This window comes from Folsomia candida, unplaced genomic scaffold (assembly GCF_002217175.1).
Source record: "Folsomia candida strain VU population unplaced genomic scaffold, ASM221717v1 Fcan01_Sc002, whole genome shotgun sequence".
In the NCBI taxonomy this organism is placed as follows: domain Eukaryota; kingdom Metazoa; phylum Arthropoda; class Collembola; order Entomobryomorpha; family Isotomidae; genus Folsomia; species Folsomia candida.
In genome coordinates this window covers 19252068-19271958 of record NW_019091194.1, presented here as the reverse complement: position 1 = coordinate 19271958, position 19891 = coordinate 19252068, and the positions used below count along the sequence as shown (strand labels likewise).

The 19891-nt window shown below is 38.4% G+C and overlaps 2 protein-coding genes across 2 annotated transcripts in view; one reads left to right on the top strand and one right to left on the bottom strand.

The window, feature by feature from the left end:
• The first annotated feature begins 234 nt into the window (after positions 1 to 234).
• On the top strand, positions 235 to 3619 carry LOC110843751 (thymidine phosphorylase). The gene is made up of 8 exons (XM_022089782.2): positions 235 to 509; positions 631 to 711; positions 1403 to 1479; positions 1683 to 1956; positions 2051 to 2169; positions 2500 to 2662; positions 2780 to 3001; positions 3094 to 3619. Exons 1-8 carry the CDS (start codon positions 365 to 367, stop codon positions 3372 to 3374), a joined length of 1362 nt encoding a protein of 453 aa, XP_021945474.1. The 5' UTR covers positions 235 to 364; the 3' UTR covers positions 3375 to 3619.
• Positions 3620 to 19891, bottom strand: part of LOC110843999 (uncharacterized protein DDB_G0283357) — a 49001-nt gene continuing 32729 nt past the window's right edge. The window contains exons 3-11 of the mRNA XM_035847396.1: positions 13887 to 14078; positions 7720 to 7926; positions 6561 to 6785; positions 6209 to 6473; positions 5724 to 5826; positions 5432 to 5606; positions 5098 to 5343; positions 4897 to 5017; positions 3620 to 4780 (exon numbers count right to left, since the gene is read on the bottom strand). Of these exons, the coding sequence (XP_035703289.1) occupies positions 4626 to 4780; positions 4897 to 5017; positions 5098 to 5343; positions 5432 to 5606; positions 5724 to 5826; positions 6209 to 6473; positions 6561 to 6785; positions 7720 to 7926; positions 13887 to 14078 (1689 nt within the window). The 3' untranslated portion in view covers positions 3620 to 4625. The remainder of the gene's footprint in view (positions 4781 to 4896; positions 5018 to 5097; positions 5344 to 5431; positions 5607 to 5723; positions 5827 to 6208; positions 6474 to 6560; positions 6786 to 7719; positions 7927 to 13886; positions 14079 to 19891) is intronic.

Here is a 19891-nt window from a genome sequence, read left to right as displayed (position 1 = left end):
ATTCAAGATGTTCACCATGCACTCAGTCACCAAATTACATGGCGTTGCTTGACGTAAAAAATGTCCCAGCAACACTTACTTGACAGGAACAGTCTTAACCCACTCGTTTATCAAAATATGTCACTAGGAAAGCCTAAAAAGTGTTTGGGTTAATTTTAATGGTTCACATTGTCAAGTTCGGGTCATGGTCGATATATTATTTATCATCAATGTCTACACTTGTCCGTTGGAAAAGTAGTCTAGTTAATGACCAGACGTTACCAAGAACGTACATCTCGGTCAGCTTTCCAATTGCGGAAAATTGTTAGCTGAAGATTCGGTGAATCCGTCTAATTTCGAAATAATTTCCGGTCCACATTTTGCCATGTCAGAATCGAACAACTTTTCCGTTCCGAACATAATCCGGAAAAAGAGGGACAAGGAGGAGCTGGACGATGCCGAAATTCGCTACATCATTGACAAAATAATCGCTCCCTCAGCAGAAGAGAGGATTCACGATGCTCAAATCGGTAAAAACGGAGTGTATCTCCTCGTAAAAATTTTACACTTTAAGACAACCCCGAATTAAATGGAGTCCATCACGAAACACTGCACATTTATATCCTTTATTTTATTTTCGCGAAATTGTAGGAGCCTTTTTAATGGCCTCGTATCTCAACGGACTGTCACCGACGGAAACTGTGTCTCTGGTGAAAGCCATGACATTCTCGGGTAAGTTTTGCTTCTTCATCCACCACTCAGCACGGACGAGGCGACAACAATGGAGGAAAAATAGGTTCTTAAAGAACAACAAAGTTTCCTAATTTGGAAGAAATGTGCATGGCTTCACAGTTACGTGCGTATATACTGTTACATAGGGAGGCATATGTATGTACATGTAGTTGCATTTATTCCATATATATGTACATCTCCTAAATCCACACGGAGAAGTTTTTGAACAACATGCACTTCACTTAAGCTTTAAATTCTTAATAGAGACAAAGAGATGGAAATTTAATGCTGGCAGATAACAGGCATTCTCCATTACGAGCGGTTTTTTTAGAAAATGATAATTGTTTTTAGGGATATAGATTTAGAGATGTGTAATCTTCATTCTGGTGAAGTTGAGGCTTGGCTAAATCTAGCTCTGTAAAAAAACAGGGCCTTCTTATCGCCTCAAAATCATGTGAATGACGAACATGTGCATTAAATCAAGTCGTGTACTTATGTACAATTGTGGTATTTATACAAGAAAGAAGCTGGATTTATTTTCTCGCCAATAACCACCAGGCGAACGACAGAATTCCACCCGAACGACAGAATTTGATCTGATATGCGAGACTCTGCATGTATGCAGCTTGAAATTGAAGACGAAGAAGATTGCTTTCACTCGTCCATTCATTACTTATCTTATTCCCTACAGGCTTTCAATTTAATTGGCCTGAAGGATGGAAAGGCACCGTGGTTGACAAACATAGCACGGGCGGAGTCGGGGACAAAGTAAGTATGCGAATGAATTGTGGATCAACTTTAATTAAACCTTTTCATCTCAGCCTCACCAACCCATGAGATTCCAATCAAAGTTGTTGATGGAATTATTTGTGAACTCTCTCTCCGTATTTCCCAATTAATGATTTTTCTTGGGGGCAAACTTGTAAAGCGGTCAATTATATAAATGGTCGAATTGATTGGTTTGACGACAGATTTCCCTCATCCTCGCTCCTGCCTTGGCCGCTTGTGGGCTGAAAGTTCCCATGATTTCGGGACGAGGGTTGGGATTCACGGGTGGCACTTTGGACAAATTGGAAGCTATTCCTGGCTACTCCGTCTCCTTGAGGAAGGAACAGTTTGTGGAGGTCTTGGAGAAAGTTGGGTGTTGCATTATGGGACAGACGAGTGACATTGCACCAGCAGATAAAATCATCTATTCCATTCGGGACACGACCAGCACTGTGGATTACGACAGTCTTATCGTGGGTGAGCATAATATGTGCATGCATGAGGACATGTGACAGTTCGACACGCCGTAATTAAATTAGAAGGAGAAAGTATAATGCCGTCAAATCCTTAGCCTCAATCATTTCCAAGAAGGCGGCCGAAGGGTTGGACGCTCTCGTTCTGGATGTCAAAGTGGGGAAGGGAGCCATGATGAAAAATTTCGCGGACGCGGAAAACCTTGCAGAAAAATTGGTGAGTTTTATTCATTTTGCAGCTTTATGCCGTCAGTCGGAGTTTACGTGATGCTGATGAGACTAAAACTGACACTGGAAAAAATTGCAGTAATTAAAAGGGAAAAAGTGAAATTGACAAGTTCCGCTTAGCTGCAGCGGAATATCATGTCTGAATTCGTTCTAATATAAAATGCTACTTTTGCATAAACAAAATCAGACTTTCCCTCGCAATTTGGCGTCTCTCGCATAAATATTTGCACAAATTATGCTCAACATCACATTAAAAAAATGGCAAAATAAAAAATCGGAGGTGAAAAGGGTAAAAAAGCGAAACTTTGCTTCTCTCCAGGTGAGTGCTGGGAACTTGTTCGGGATGAAAGTGTCTGCCCTCATCACGGACATGAATGACCCGTTGGGGAGAGCGGTAGGAAATGCTCTCGAAGTGGCAGAGTCAATCCAATCTCTGAAAAATCAGGGACCCGAGGATTTGATTGAGTTGACTTGTGTGCTTGGTAAATACAATTTTTTTCTTCTCTCCGACAAATCCTTCCAGACAGACGGGCAGCAGACGAGAGAGAAATTGCAAAAGTTTCCACTTCAATAATTTGTGTATCTCTCTCGGCGTGTAGGAGGCCAGTTGTTGTACACGTTGGGGAAGACGGGCTCATTAGAAGAGGGCAAGGAAGAGATCAGGGAAACACTTTTGAGTGGAACTGCTCTTAAAAAGTTTAAAGACATGTTGGTGAGTCAGGGAACGAAGGAGAGCGTGGCGCACGACCTGTGTCACGGAGACATGTGGAAACACTTACCCAAGGCGGAGAAAGTTGTGGAAATCCTTTCGCCCACTGCAGGTTTGCAATGAACAGCACTTTGGAGAAAGTGGAGCGAGGAGATAAATGAGTATAATTGCTGTCTCCTCTTTCCCCTCTTGGTATAATTGCAGGCTATGTGAAAGACATTGACGCGTTGGGGATCGCCACATTGTGTCACAGGCTCGGATGTGGGAGAACTTGTCCAGGAAGTCCGGTGAAATTTGAGCCGGGAGTCATCCTTCTGAAGAAGCCGGGGGAGAGAGTGGCGGAGAAGGAGGTTCTCCTTCAAGTACACTTACCAAATGACTACTCGGATAATCCCGTGCTCTGGAGTGAAGACCAAGTCCTCGATATGTTCACGTTTCACCCCGATGAACCCGCTCCTAAGCCACTCGTCGTCAAAATGTTGTAGACAAATGGACGTAACAATAATTGAAGGTGACGAAAAGGGTGCTTGAGATGTTAAAGTATTTAGAAATAAAGAATTTCCAGGAAAACATTCGATATGGATTTGATGATTTGTGACGACAACTACTTAAATACGGATTTAATGATTTGTGACTGCTTACTTGTGATGGGTTGGATGTTACATATTCGTAATTTATTGTGGGTTGGAGTAAAAATGAGTACGATATTAAAGGAACAAAGTAGCCGAGATATTTTGTATTTTGCATTTTTATTCAGTATTGCAAATATGTATAACAATTTGACTTAATGCATAACGAGTTGGTTGCAATTGACAATAACCAAGTAATGAAGGCTATTATGTACACCGTGTCGTGTCAGTTCATCTGTTTTTGTGTCTCAACAGTTTACTTACACTTACTATTGAATGGCTATATGGAAAAGACCTCGTTGGAAGAAAGACTACATAACTTGGTTATTGTTTTACAGCGGTTGTGATTCCATAGTTCTTACCAACTTGATAAAGTTGAACGATAAGTTCACAAGGAACCGAAGTAATATTATATACTTTATTATCCAAATATGTAGATTAATCTAACCGAAAAATGATTATACAAGACATTTTATAAAAATATTTGGCAAATCAGTAGACTAAAAAAAATCATAAACTTTAACAATGAACGTACAAGTAATAAAGAGAGAAAGGCAGAACAAGGCTTTAGCAGTAATTCATATATATATATATTTATTTATATAATTAATAAACATCAAAGACATGTCCTTGCCTATGATTGTTCAGTTTGAGTTTGTACTACTTCAAAAAAGTTGAAGACATTTGTATTCCAGTTGTTGTTGCGAGATTCAATATTTACGTGGAATTTTTATCATCTGTGTATCTATGCATATAGTAAACTGTTTTCTCTAATTGACTATTGTTCAGTTATTTTAAATATTACTATTGCATGTATTTAGTAGCGGAGGTTGAACAATTAGGGATTGTACAATCTATTTTGTGTGAAGGTGGGAATTATTTAAAACTATTGTGTAGCTAGACTTACAAAGTAGAGTTGCTAGCTACGTATGTATGTATACTTATTAGCAATTATGAATCTCCTTCCGCTGACAGGAATTTTGACGCGACGACTTGTGCAATACTCTACCTAACTAAAGTATAGTTAATTGTAGCTTTACTTATATAATCAACTGCAATAATTTTGTTTTGGATATTTGGCATCTGATGAGTTTGAAGTTACGACGACTACTTAACGAAAGCTTCTTTCAGCCAGTTCCCAAAGGGTCGAGTTCGGTTCATGAAAAGTTTGGCGTTCTTAAACGAAAGCGGAGTCCCACCACTTGCAGCATGTTGACTTTGGTTTTGCTCATATTGTTCCATCACACGTTGCTCGAATAAACCTGCACAAACATTAATCAGAGTCTCAACATTGTTCAGTGATGATTCACAGGTACCCAAACTGGTCAGCCAGCGAAATCATTATAATAATTGAAAGAAAGACAAATAATTTGCATACCATGTTGATGTGTGTTCCTTAACCGCAACTGTGTAAACTCGTGAAACATTGAGGTTTCTGAAAACCACTCCAAGAAATTTTGCACAGCTTTTGAATCACATGACTTGACGAAGGATTCTCTCTGCAAGTTATGAAATTGAAATAGCTTAAATATTTCTACGATATGCATGCATAGTTCCTGCAATCTGTAAATAAGGGTACCTCAAATATCTTCATCCCATCTTGCTGGACTACAAGGTGATGAGCATGATGGCCCATGGTTTCCACAAACATTCGAATAAAGCATTCACTGATGAGAACATTTTTCGTAGATTCCTTTTGGTCAGTTAGATTCAACACCAATTGTAAAGCATCTCGTAATTTCCGGTGGATCCGTTTGGGTAGAATGGTGCCCTCATCTCCAACACAGCTAATGATTTTATTTTGATCAAGATCCACCACGATGCCCTTGTGGAATAGACAACATTTCGGTTTATTAGTCATCAGCTTAAGTACGGAACGCGATAACAGAATGCGGGCGGTGAGCTCGGTTTACCTCATCCAAGGTTTTATCCCAAGGAGTTTGAGAGCTTCGAAGTACTCCAATTAGAAATGGTGCAGGTGCATCCAGGACATCAGTCATGTTCAAGGGAAGAATTGGAACAAATGTGTGTTGCCAACTAAAAGGGTAGACCATGGATTCCAGCGCTTCCACACACAGGGATAAAGTACTGCAAACACATGCAACGTAATGCCATGAGCAAATACATAAGTAGGCAAACACAAAGTATTGTGTTTCACAAGAACCAATCTCACACCACTACAAAGCAGTGGAACAAGAGTAATACCTTAAAGCTCGACTAATGACGACCACTTTCCTTTCCAAAAGCAAAGAACCGAATATCTTGATCACTATCCCCGAATCCACAGTGGTCAGCAGTGTGACGAGATCTATAATTCAATCAATAAAAGTTAAACTAGTTGTTACGGGGAATGTTGGCCAACATTTCGCCAACCAACTTTTTATATCGGGGTTTATCATCTGAATATGCATAATTTTCACGCGATAAAAGACTTGGGTACCATAAAAACGCTCGCAATTTTATACGTCTCAAATTTGTAATAACATACAACTGCATGCCACAATGCGTCTAATTGTAAAGAACCAGCCGAATTTTAACTTCCAACACTTTCTATTACAAAACTACTCATAGTTCAACCTAATGGACTTTGAGTTTATTTTCACCACAATATTTTCATCACCATTCATTTTATAAATGTATTATCTGAATTATTCCGAATTTACAAATAATAATAACATATCTCATCTCACCTATTTCATCCAAACGGTGATCCACTCGTCGTTTTATGCTCACTGTCTTGGTAGGAGACAGGGAAAAGTTGTTGTAGCAGTTGGTGATTACGGTAGAATCATGGCCTTGATGATGGTGTTGAGATTGATATAAATCTTCCACGGTGGGCTCGGTGATTGTGATATTTCCACCCGTGAGCGGAAACTGTTTTTTGTACAGTTCCTCCATCCAAAAGCGCTTCTGATATTCACTGTACCCATGTCGGAGTGTGATTTCCCTCAAGACCTGGACACATCATACGTGAGAATGAAGGGTCCGAAAAATTGGCAAACGTTACAAATAAGAAAGGTTTATTTATTTAATTAAACGCACCTCTCTGTAAAATCCGATGGCTCGGTGTGAGCTGATGACACAGTAAGTGATTGGAATACAGATATTCGCCCCCTCGGGCAGGATCCGATAACAACACCCAAACTTTCTCGACCCTCTTTGATCGGTTATTGCCAGGGTGTAAAACTGAGCAGAGGTTCCCTCGTGACACGGCCATTCCAGTGAATCAGGAAAGCAAAATTGTTCCACGCCCGATGGAAGTTTGGCCTGGGAAAGGAGGAAACTTGTGTTACGTCAATTCACCCGAAACCAATTTAATAGTAAAATGATCCGTGAGCATTTGATGTAATTTTGACAAATTAGGTTATCCTCGTAAATATGTAACACTCATCATCCAACTATGTCTACACCATTTGATTAGCTTTGTACTTATCATCAACTATAAACATAACGTAGCTACCAACTATGGAACCCTTCTTCCATCAAATAACACAAAGGTTGAGAAGTAGAACCTGTCGTCCACCTCATATTATCATCATCATCATCATAACCATCATCATTTTTTGATGATCAACACCCTCTTGAAATCCCAGAGGGGTAAAAAGGTCTGGGCTGATATGTACCTAGATGCATACATGCACTGCTTGTCATGTCATTTCCATCTTGTCAAACAGCCCATCGACCCGAACTCACTAAATCTACGAGAGCATCATCATCATCATCTTGTGGGTAACAATTCTATTGAAAGATTTTTGTGGACGATGATATTGTGATGTGGTTGAAAGGTCAGAACGTATCTTGGTTTGTTACACAACAGGAATGTTAATCCCTATAAATCACCTGAGACGATTTTAATAAGCGTAATCTCTCCACCTACTTATGTAGAATACGGCACAGAACACCGATTTCTGTGTGTGTGTAGTCAATGCCCAATAGGTAACACAACTGTCATGACGTGTCATCTCTCTTTCCAAGCTTGCTTGACTTGAACCTAACAATTGAAGTGATGCGTAATCTAAACAGCCACGCCTACAAAAAAACGACAACCTTGCAGCCGTAAGTTTAATCCAAATAATCGTCTACACGGATTGGAATTTTTGAACTTTCGACACAAAACCAATGTTTCGTAATCTTTACAAGTCTGTAAAATACTCACAATGGAATGGTTCGGATTATAATTTTGTCAGAGTAAAAATCTTACATTTGGTGGAAACTTGTCTCGAATGTACGAGTGATATACGCCCGTGTAAGGATCACGATTTAATCCAACGACCAGTAGACATTCAAACAATGGTTCTGTGGAGTGAGGCTTCTTGCTATTTTGAATCAGTCTGTTCAGGGAGGCACCCAATTCTTGAACTCGGATGCTGGATACTCGACGCACGTATCCTTTACGGGCTTCGACCACCTGAAAAAAAATAAAAATAAGGCATAAATAATATGAACTATGTATTACTTAATTGTAACTAATAACCAAAATTGTAACCAATATCTGCAAATATGTACAACTAAACAGTCTATTTCGACCTTCTGAACGATCGAAATCGCTAAAATCACGTCTCATCATCCATATTTCCAATACGCTAACCTTTGCAAATTCTGCAAACGTATGATACAGTCAAGTCCTCGTCCATGTGCTGATTTGAGTGATCAAACAATCGAATCACGAAAACTAAAATTAAACCTTCATCATTTCAGATTTCATCTCCAACTGCAAAATAGAAACCATCCTCCTCTCCATCCGACATGAATAAGCTGATTTTCTGTCGAATGTTCTATGAAGCAATTTGATCTCGGTTTCGAGGCTTCGAGGTATAAACAAAATAGTCGAATGAAAACCACTTTCCAAAGATTGTGTAGTTACGTAAAGCAGGCTATTGCATTAAAGTATTAAATATATCTCTCCCTGGGTTTAAACCCATTGAAGAGCTTACACTCACTGTGTACCCTTAACAGCCCATTGTGCATTGTCAGTTTAATCCGTCCGTCCTGCTCTTCCAGACTCTGCTCCGACTATGAGTAACGGTTTGACAACACGTAGGCAGGCACTGGTATATCGAGATGAAAGCGGAACAGGAAATGGTGGGTAAAAGTAAAGTGATAATTTACCGAACGCACCTTATGGTTTCTGCAACAATGGCTAAAAAATATTCTGCCGTTGTTGTTGTAATCGAGATGCGCTTCAATACATCATTCAGTGCTCGCTCCTTTGAAAAGATAGCATCTCGTATACTCTCATTCTTAATAGATTTCCTTTCACAGCCACAACAGGTCAAAGTTCTGCACGCACAGATCGTACTGAAACTGAAATCATGCCCCATCCATCCATGAGCCTACCTGCCTGCCTACCACCTCACCTTGCCAATTCGATCAACAACATTAATAACAATAATAATAGAAAGAGTAATGGTGAACAGCGAGAGGTTAAATGCCAGCAGCACAGCAAATATGGGATAGCACGTACACTAATAATAAGCGATTCCATCCACCCGTGCAAAACGAAAGGAACATTGAGACTGGAGATTGAGAAGATAAGCATGTAAAATCACGGACCAAAGGACAACATGGGCACCTCGTATTGTTAAAAAAGATGGGATATGAGAGGAATACGCCACGTGATGTGAAAATCTATTCATCGTAGCCCAAAAATAGACGATAGTGATTACAATTTGCTTCACGTTTGCAATCGTCCCACACTCGTAGCAAGTGATGAGCTGTCAAATGCAGATTGTAGCCTTTGAAGAGCATCTTCTCCTCTGCACACGTGATGACCAGTTCCATCAATAAATACGTTACAGTGTCTGAAACACATTGTTCGAAACAGCATTTTCTACAAATTCGCAGCAGTGAAAGTAAACCCTACGAATATTCGCACATAGCCATTATTCTCCCATCATAATTACCAATGTCATGAAATTGTCAGCCCTGGCATCATCGTATCATCACACAATGTCAACTTTGTTCTATTGGAATGTTCTTTTGGAAGTTGAGATCTAAAGATGATTATCTCATTTCGTAGCGTAAAACCAAAACCAGCATATTATTGTATGAACTTGCGTATGTACATATTCTTCCAGATGCAGATGTCTGGTTAGCATAATAATAATAATTCTGAGCTCTCTCATGACGGGATGACATGTCGGTCTTCCCATTGCAGCGAGCTCGTCAGCCATAAAATAAAACTGAAAGCTCCCTTCGTTCGACGAGTCACTCATGCATCTCAAGCAGAAGAAAATAAAAATAGGAACGACGTGCTAAGCTATAAACCCGTTAGTTATGGCTGCGAAAATAAAAATGATGTTTCATGGTCCGGTACAAACAATAAATAGAGGAATTGTAAAAAACTGTTAGTTTTAAAGCAAGAAATGTGTGTGTGTGTGTGTGTGTCCGTCTATATGCATCCGTCCGTCCATCAATCTGAAATCTTTGGGGTTTGCATGCATAACTTATCCCGTACCTGTTTCACCTTCGGATTGATGATGTTTTTTGAGAGTTATTACTTGGATGAATCTACGAAATCATACGTTATTTCCCACATCTCAACTGAAAACTCAATTTGTCGTCATTAGGAAAATTCTGTCCAAGTGAAAATTACAGGTTGTATGAACAACTGCCATAGCGAGCCAGTCAGGCAGGAAGATAAATAAATGCGGAATAAATAGCAAAAGATATCATCAGGGTCAGTTAGCCCGTTGCAAACGCTGTGTTTGCGTGTGTGTGTGTGAGCAGCCCGAGTTTCTTGTCTTGCTAACGATGTGTGTTATCATCCCAAAACGTAGATTCAAGCCCGATCTGGATTTTTATGTAATTTAATAAATTAGTTTACATTCATTCTTCAAGATTTCTCTAGCCTGCATTTAAACGAATGCAAGTCAACCTGATTTGCATTTAAGTACATGCAAATTTTAGGAGGAGATCCACATTCGAACGTGTTTATTATTGCCAATATAATACGTCGAATGAGTGCAGGCAGGCAGACAAAAAAAGGTGAGAATTTGACGCCAAAAAGAACTCTGTTCGTGTAAGAATTTGCACGGATTTTACCATTTTTACCAGAGATTTTTATAAACCCTTGGCCCGGTTTTGGAAAAAAATGGCGTGGCTGCTTTATATAATTTGCGGATTTAATGCATAGATCATTAAACCGCAACGAAGCGATCAGACCGTGTTGTAAGCCAGCTTCCTGTTCATACACGTTTGTCATCATCGTCATTCATCAATCAGCTAAACTTGTGTACACATGAGAACGCAAATGGAAACTTATATTCATCATGATCAACCAAGTGGATGCAATCAACAAGCTTTTTTCCACCATTATTACTACCAAATTTTAGTGACAGAAGTGGAATAAAAGTGCGAAATCATCTCACATCAAATAAAGCCAGGCCGGATTTGGAATGGGGTAGGCACGTAATAAATAACAGGAAACACGGGGACTCTCGCCAACATGAATATATCCCAGGAATAACTCCTCCAAAACTAATCCATCTCAAACAATGGAATTACGAGTGACTGGCTGTTTACAGTCCTTCATGAAATGCATGATGGACACTACAATATGGGAAAAGAAGTGTAAAAGTGGCGAAATATTTATTAATTTTCTAAGAAAAAGTAACAGATGCAAAACCAAACAAGTCGAGTTTTACTGAAGCATTAATACATATATGTCAGCATAACGGTCAGTTATTTAACCCTGATTTCTAATTTATAAAAATTCCACAAATATGAGAATTAGCAAAATGAAATGAACTGACAACAATGAGATGCAGTTAAATCGCTAGGAAATGCCTGTCATAAAAATTTGAATGTAATTTTTCCTGTATTTTTTATTGTACTACCCAAATTTATTTGTTTTACTTTTTATTATATTGGATTCCATAATCCGTTGTGGTCTTATGGGATACCCAAATTCGACAACTTGCACAATTTCGGAATTGCTGATGTAATAGGAATCTTGTAATAATTCTACGTTAAATAATTTTACGATGGAGTAAAACCACTCTTTAGACGCCAAGCAAAACAAAACAAAACTGCCAATTGAAATTCTTTACGGCAGACACCGTAATAACGAGGTAATTTAATTTACTTAATGAAAATTTACTCAATCAGCAAGTACTTATCGGCAAGATAACGATATATAAATTATGAAATTAGTGGTCTCGACAAATCCTCAAGTTATTAAAATTAGCCGTATTTTATTACACGCAATAAGCCACGTACATATTTTCCTGTCAATTTACCATGTACCATTCCGATTTCTATTATTTGACCATATCAATAAATCACGCTGAGTAACATCAACACATACGTTTTAGAAATCATTAACGTTACCAGTAAATTTAGAGGTTTAGAGGTTATGCATTCCAACCAAAGTCGTAAAATTTTGCCACGCAATCTGCATCAATCAATTCATTAATTGTCACTTATTGTTTTAAAAGAATGCGTCGCATTTCAATTAGTGGAATGTTTTGTAAACCATACAACAATTACTTTTAGCCGCCCGTCCAGTCGACTAGAAAGTAATCGACAATTTATTGTACGCCTAAACACAATTGTTATATCATGAAATCAGTCAAGTTGTTGATGCCAGTTCAGGAATGTGCTGTAGGAAAAAATGCGTGTTGACTCGCTGTACGTGTATTATGTCGGTTGATGAAAGGCGTAACTTTTGTCCAACACGCGTAATGTAATAATAATTCAGAGTAGAAAAAAAGATCCAGTTCTGACACTTGTTTTGGTTTTTATTTCATCGAAGGTTGCCTAAGTTCCTGGTTCGTTTTTTTCTTATTAAACAGGCCCACCTCCACCTTTACCTACCCCATCATCATTACTTATTTTGCCACGACTCCTCCACTGCAGTCTGAGATCATTAAGTGATAAGTATGGAGCAGCAGACGGAATGATAATAAATGGCGTAAAGTGCACTAAATCATTCATTATTATTTCCACTCCTCACCAGCCACAGTAGTACTCGCATTAGGGGAGACAATAAGCAGTTGTAAAAGTCAGGCTATGATTTTAGGCTGTTAGTAAACCTTCCTAATCACAATAATTTATGCTTGAACGGTGTCCATCGATAGTTGAAGAGGGAAGAAAATGATGTAAAATTAGTTAAAAACTAATTAATTAGTATGACTATCCATTTGACAGGCTGCTTGTTGTTGGCAAGAATACGGATGAGGGAGAGCTTTTTGTCTACGGTAAAGTAGATACATGGATAACAATACCATCAACGGGATAAAAAGTGACCGTGATACTTGTTAATTTCATCATGTCATGAATTCAGGGGTGGTGATCGACTTGACGATGCAGGCTCACGACGAGCCGTATTTTTGTGTTCATTATGTTTAACTTTAAGGATTTTCAGGTGAGGATGTACATCGTTCGTGTAGCAGTTTAATTCGTTGTTTTTTAGAAACTTGTGACTCGTCAAGAATGTAATAATACTACTTATTAGTTCCGTGAAGCTATTATTCGCATTCCAGCAAAAATAATTTTGATTCATGGTGAATCAAGGTACGTTCATTAGATGAATAACTATCATCATCACTTTGCAACAGAGTTGCAAATGTACAAATATATAAGCATTTTCATTATTGATCCATGTAGAGGCCAGTCAGAAAAAAAATTCCAAAACAAAGAACTCGCTCGTTGAGAGATTTCTGAGATTTCTTCCCAAATCATACATACACAATAATAAACTACTCTTCGAAAACCTGTGATTATCATTCTTGAGGCATGAGTCGTATTCCTCAACTTGAATCAGATGAATCATTATTAGATGTGTGTACGGCCGTCATCGAAAATCAGCAAAAAAAGGTGTTTGCTGACTCGCCAATGCAACAATAAGGTGGTTAACGAGAATGTAGTGTAGGAATGAGAAATAACGGTATAGTGCAAAAATTTGGTGACCCCGGTCTCCATCGAAGGAAACATTTCCCGGTATAGCCCCAGACGTACTCCTTTGTACTACGCGACCACCATATCAATGCACCCGTCAAATCTCACTCATACTTTTCTTCCCCACAGTAGAGATCTCAATACGTTGTTTTACCAGACCTTGCCTCAAGTGCATGTGTGTGACTTGGAGCAATTTTGGTATAAATCATTTTCCGTCTACCAACTTTCAGCATATTCATCTCCTGGTAAATACTGACTAAATAGCAGACAAATCTATGTACTGCTTGACCAGTCATAATAACAGAACGTGAGATATGACGACAAAAATACAAGTAGGAAGGACAACCATTCTTAGGACTCCTTATCAAAAATGGATTACAGAATTTCTAATTACGACTAATGGAGAACCACCTCCATCTGCGAATTCATCTTCTCTCTCACTCAAGTAAATATTTTAATTAATCTCACCTGTCTCGCTGTATTTATAGTTTCGCCATCATTTTCACAGTCCGAGTCGCCAGTGTCTGTGGTGGAGTCACCAACAGGTGTGTCACAGGACGACAGACTCTCAGACCCCAATTGAATACCAGAGTCTGTACTAGAAGTGGCATCCTTTATTGTGGACGAGGCCGAAAATAGTTGATTCACCAGGTTCTGAATCTGTCAAACAAACAAACAAACAAATCACAATTAGTTTCATCCGGTTGTTGAATCATCAAATAAATACCAACACACTATCTGTTACTACTTCAATCACAAACGTAATTGAGATCAGGGTGGTCTCTCGCAATAAATAAATGACGTCGAATTCAACAACGAATAAATTCACGGCAACACATCTGAAATCTATCGTTACATTATGTTATGCGTTATCTACGATACGTGTAATGCCCACGCTTTGAAAGTTGATTGATATGTAAGCAACAATCATGAGAGTCACTGCATTTATTTTTATTTGGAACAAGTGACTTTGACGAAATCATTGGTCGCTAGAAATCAATAGTTGAGGAATGAAAGATCCAAACATAATCTTGAGATGTCACCAATCGTAATGATTTCGTGTTTTTCTATGCACTCTCAAAAGTCACCTTGTGACCTTGCCAGCACCAACTAGGCACTGTTTAGTTATGCTTTCCAACATTTGAATATGCTGAACAATTAAATCCGACTCGAGAGATTTAGTTCGCCTTTGAATGCAATTTACTAGAATAATTTACGACTCATTTAATCCGGTTGTCAAACTATCCACCATCAACAACAGCATTTATTTTTTCCTACTTACATCGTGCATGTAAGCCATCAATTTAGCGAGTGAGATACGGTTTCAATAATGGGTTTAGTTATTGATTTTATTGCTCTACAAGTCTAACTAAACCAGCATTATTCATTTGTCGTCAGCTCTATTGCTGCGACCGCAACGAACATAAAGTAATTCTAAGACTTATTATTACACAAAAAATGCAATGTTAAACTTGACACAAGGAAAACTTTGCTTAAGATGAACTCTCCAAATAAATAGGACCAAGCCAATTTAATGACTTATCGCTTGTAAACCTACAAAACGTTAATTTGAACTCACCCAGGACAAATAGCAAAAGGGTTAAAATTTACGACAATAATTCGTCATTGCATTCTGCATCATTACTGTTTCCACTACAAAAATATGTATAACGTTTCATTTGCAAATCAGCAAATCTCCTAAGACAACGTCCCGTACAAGAAAATGCTGGTAGATATGATTTCCGTATACATATTTGATTAGCAGTGTTAACATCGTCCAAGTTGGCGTCAGTCAGTCAGTCAGGCAGTCCCGTAACAGATAAATTGCTGTGATGCTATAAGTCGTGTGGGTTTGGTTCATTGAGGCTGTGACTATTTTTGGGATTCATTACCATTTATATTTTATTTTACTTCTTGTCGCTGATTGAGATAGGTGTTGTTAGTTACGTTGGGACGAGATCAGTCTGGTGGTCGAGACTAGATAAGAGGTGTATTAATACAAGTAACGGCATGTGCAGGCAAAAGACACACAAAACTATTGCTTGCCATTATGTCTGCAGTTTTTTTTCCATTCACTCCTCTTCTCCTCAACAATGGTGAGGCAACGGAGTCGTCACATCGCATTTCTTACTGGGTGGGTGGTTCCCATCTCAGTCTGATTAGATTAGTGGATTACAACCAAGTGATGATGCATCGCTTTCCCGACTCGAGGAGACACAACGTCATAAATAAAAATTTAACGCCTTCTAGGAAATAATTTATTTTCCCACTAGTTGCGAAAACTAGAAAGCAATTATTGTATATATTTTTTCCCCTCTACTTAATTGCGATATCTCAGTCATCTCTTTTACAGATTATCAACAACTGCAATTATGTCCTACGTAAGAAAGCAATATACAATCTCTTCTCAAAAACTACCGCATTTATTGACACTACTTTAAAGTGTTTTTTGTACGCGTACTACTACTCTTCTTATCCCATGAATGCACACACACAGCAGATAAGAGACAAGTCAGCGCAACAAAGAGAGTGATGTAATGAAATGACGATACGATATTATAAGTACCGTTTGTACTTAAAGATTTGAAACGTCAAAAATTGCAGGTGAAAAAGCAGGTGCTTCTGCTCGTAGATTTTTTTTTGCCGTCAATGGAATCACATCACTTGCGGTATCATTTTAGTCCGCAGGAGAGAGAGAATCCACATGTCCTGTACTTTTTTATTATTATCATCTGACTGAACTGCTGCCGTACTCATATTCGATTCCTCCTCTTCGTACATGTGACCAACATCTCGAAACTCATCTAATCTTCTGGCATAACAAATGCTTCATTTCATTCGGCAAATAAGAAAAATTTATCTCGTACCATCTTTAAGCAGCGGAGATTAACTGCGTCCTGCAACATTCAGTGAGTACCACGGAGCACAAAGCAATAACGTATATAACCAAGTTTTGTAAAGGAAATTCGGTTCGGATATTATTGAATGAAAAATTGTGAGCAGAAATGAAACGGGATTGCATGGTTGAATTGTTGAGGAAAATATTTACTGTTGACTGTTATAACTAAACTCGAAAGGAATGCAATAAGTCATTTATTACGGAAAAAAATTCACCCGAATGTAGAATAATGTAATGATCACCATCATCATAACACAGCATGTTGATTGTTGGTGATGAGAGAGACCACACAAAGTCTGGCCGAGAAGATCACCAATCACGGAGGTGGCAATGAGACAAATGCAGATTGCGGACAGACAGACAATAACTTGTAAAAAGTGCTGGAGGGAAATAATACCGTCATTCATTCATCGGGTACCAGCATGGTTTTACTTTTCACGTTTCTCGCATCTGAGTGAATAGTGATCATCAATAAAGCCACGGGATCATTTATCAGTTTCATCCTTGGACCAAGATGAGACAACGAGTATTAATAATTGCTTAAGTACACGTATTAAAAATCATACCATTTACTTATGCATGGTAGAATTTCGTACATTTGAGAATATTTGCTTTGTGTGTCGATGTATAACGGGAAATTAAAATATGCAGCAAATACGTAACCTCTCCTCTCCGCCTCTGGGGTCGACCATTCAAATTAAAACTCTCTTAATCATAAATTATTGAGTTGAAATTAAAGAAAGAAAGAAATTCACTTTCGTTCAGTCATGCCTATTTTTACGACTGAGTACGCATCTAAAGTAGATTTTATTCTAATTACGTCACTCAATCACTATTTCAATTCCTTGGTTGCAATGTGAAGTTAACTAGAATCCAAGTAAGTAACAACTGTTCACAAAAGAACAAAGGACTTTCAATTCATAGTTTAGTTTATGTTATTGACTTGACAAATTTGGCCCGTTTTCTGTATTGTTATAAATTAAGGTTGCAAATATATGCGTGTATGAGAAGGAATTCCAAGTCACGTGGTATCGCACATACGTGAGTGAGTGAGTGAGTGAGTGAATGAAAGCATGAATGAATAAATTCCCTTAAGGCTCTGACTGACTGACTGTAATCGAAAGAAAAGAAACGCACGTTGTCTACCTGTTCAACGGACAGGCCGAGTAATAAACAATCTTCCTTCTGCTCAACTTATTTTGTGCTTAAAACACCTCTGAAAGAAAGCCTGTCGTTCTTCCTCCTCCTCCTCCTCAGACTAAAGTAAGGCAAAAGTGGTTCATTTATTCGCGTTTCCTCGGGTTGTGCTTTCTTCTTGTCACAACTGAATAAGATTAATGAGACGGCGTTGTTGTTGTGGTGCTATCTTCAACAAAATCTGCACAACTCGTCGTCTTCTTCCTCTGAGAACCTTCACTTGCCACAATTTCACTTCACTTTTGTAATTCGTGAATCATGTACTTTTTTTTGGATGAGATGGGATGAGGAGGTGAATCAGAGTATTAAATCGTAATAGTGGGCAAATAATATGCAAATATGGTTAAAAAATCCTTTGATCCCAGTCAACAAAAATGAGTTTGGGGTTGAACACCAAAATCAAGATCCAGCAGAGAGAAGAGCATAAAGAATCGAAAGGCCTCAAGCAAACAAATCGTGGTGTTATCTTCATTGACTGTGGGTTAAATTATGCTGATAAACGGGCGTAATCTGTGCAGATACGAACAAGAAATTTTACTTTTTAACCAGTTTATCAAAAAAGGAACAAAAACGTGCTGCACTTGACAGAAAACGCTTAAAGACAAATGAAGCGAAATTAAGTACAAGTTTAAAACTTGGTTTGTTATGAGAAGTCACTTTCCTTATCGTCCAGGTCTGTACTTCATCGACTTTTATTTCATAAACCAGACGAGTAATAGTGCGTAAACGGTAAGATTATGCTGAGAAGGAGTTTAGCAAGATTCTAATGCGTATTTTCTTGTAAATCGCATAACATATTTATTTCATTTTACTGATGAGTGAACAAATTTCCATTTCCAACGGAAATTTAAAATACAGTTAAGCAAGTAAAGAAGGTTGTCATTTGTTACGCTAGGGCGTAATCAATTTTTACGAATAAATTGAGAACACCACAAAGATTCGCCACCCATCTTGCACCTCCACATTCTAAATATAGCCTGAAAAGATATTACGGCATGCAAGTTAAAAATAACGAAATCAATTTGCACCATACATCGTTGACACCGGTGTTTAAAGTTTCTTCTAAACAAACAAATGTCTCATCATAAAACGAGACGCAATCCTTAGAACCTGCTGCATACGCCGACAGACCGGAAACCACGTAAAGGTTGGCTCTGTGCAAATTAAATAAAATTCTACAATAACCAAACCCGTGGAAAACAGTGGTTTCACTCGACAGCTCTCGTCGTAAAGCAGGGAGTAAGTAATAGACGGTTTGTTTCTGTTAAATAAATGCAAACAGAATGACAGCAAACTGTCAAAAAGCTTTCATACGCTCGTATTACATGTTTAACTCCATTTTGAAATTAATCCGTCTGTCCGTCGTTGTCTGTGAGGTGGTCGTGTTGAAGACAATAATAATTTTATCTCGAGTCTGCATTACGCCAGTCAGGGCAATTTTTGTGCAAAATGTCTAAATGCTGAAATGATAGAAAGGGAAACTTAGTTGAATATTTAATTGTACTTTCGAAAATTAAGTGCAGTTCACAAAATTAGTCGGTACAAAGGAATTCCTTCTATGTGCGTCGGCTTTAATTTAGCAGGCGACCGAGACAAGAAGACAAGGAGGAGATTGTACATAATTTGTATGGGTCTATGCAGTATTTGTAGCAGTCAGGTGGTGGGCAAGGCGTGCTAAAGTATGTCTCAAAAATGAACAAAATTCATCCAAGTAAGTATGTATGTCACACCAACAATATGAGATTCCTCTCTCTCTCTCCACATGTTTAATATCGTAAAGGAACCTACTCACTCTTCACGTGCATGTAGAACCATTTTAGGATTTTTTCTAAAAGCATTTCATAATTTGGAAGCGTTTCGATTCATTCATCTTTTTTTCGTGGAAATTGTGTACGTACATATGCAAAGTGTACTTGGAAGGGAGACTCAGGCAGGCAGGCAAAGAGTGTGTGTTGCAATCCGTCCGCTCCAAACGCTGAAGGGCATGACCAGACAAAAAATGAACAAAATTAAAAGGGCTTTTAGAGAGACAACAGCTATAAAGCTCTGTCAAGAAAAGCGCATGACACGTGATACGATGTAGACTCCATAACATGTGATTAATGCTGTAATATATGATCGCAATTAATTTAAATCTCAGCAAAGATCAGCATGAGAACACACACGCAAGTGAATTCAGATCATTATTTAATAATTTTTGTACTCTGGCTCTTTTAGTAGAGCAGACGAGAGAAGGTTTCCCCCAACACTTTGGGGAAATGAGGGTCATTTCGTCATTTTCGAGACGATTCGTTTTGATTTCGTGGCTAATTTCTGGCTGTAAATCTGAAACTTGTTCGGACTTTCGATTAGACTTGTAAAATTTGAGCACGCTTCT

Excerpts from the sequence above, each read along its gene's own strand:
- LOC110843751 (XM_022089782.2), top strand. The coding sequence starts at position 365 with ATGTCAGAATCGAACAACTTTTCCGTTCCGAACATAATCCGGAAAAAG. Across the intron at positions 712-1,402 it reads GAAAGCCATGACATTCTCGG|GCTTTCAATTTAATTGGCCT; the intron begins GTAAGTTTTGCT and ends TATTCCCTACAG. Across the intron at positions 3,002-3,093 it reads AATCCTTTCGCCCACTGCAG|GCTATGTGAAAGACATTGAC; the intron begins GTTTGCAATGAA and ends GTATAATTGCAG.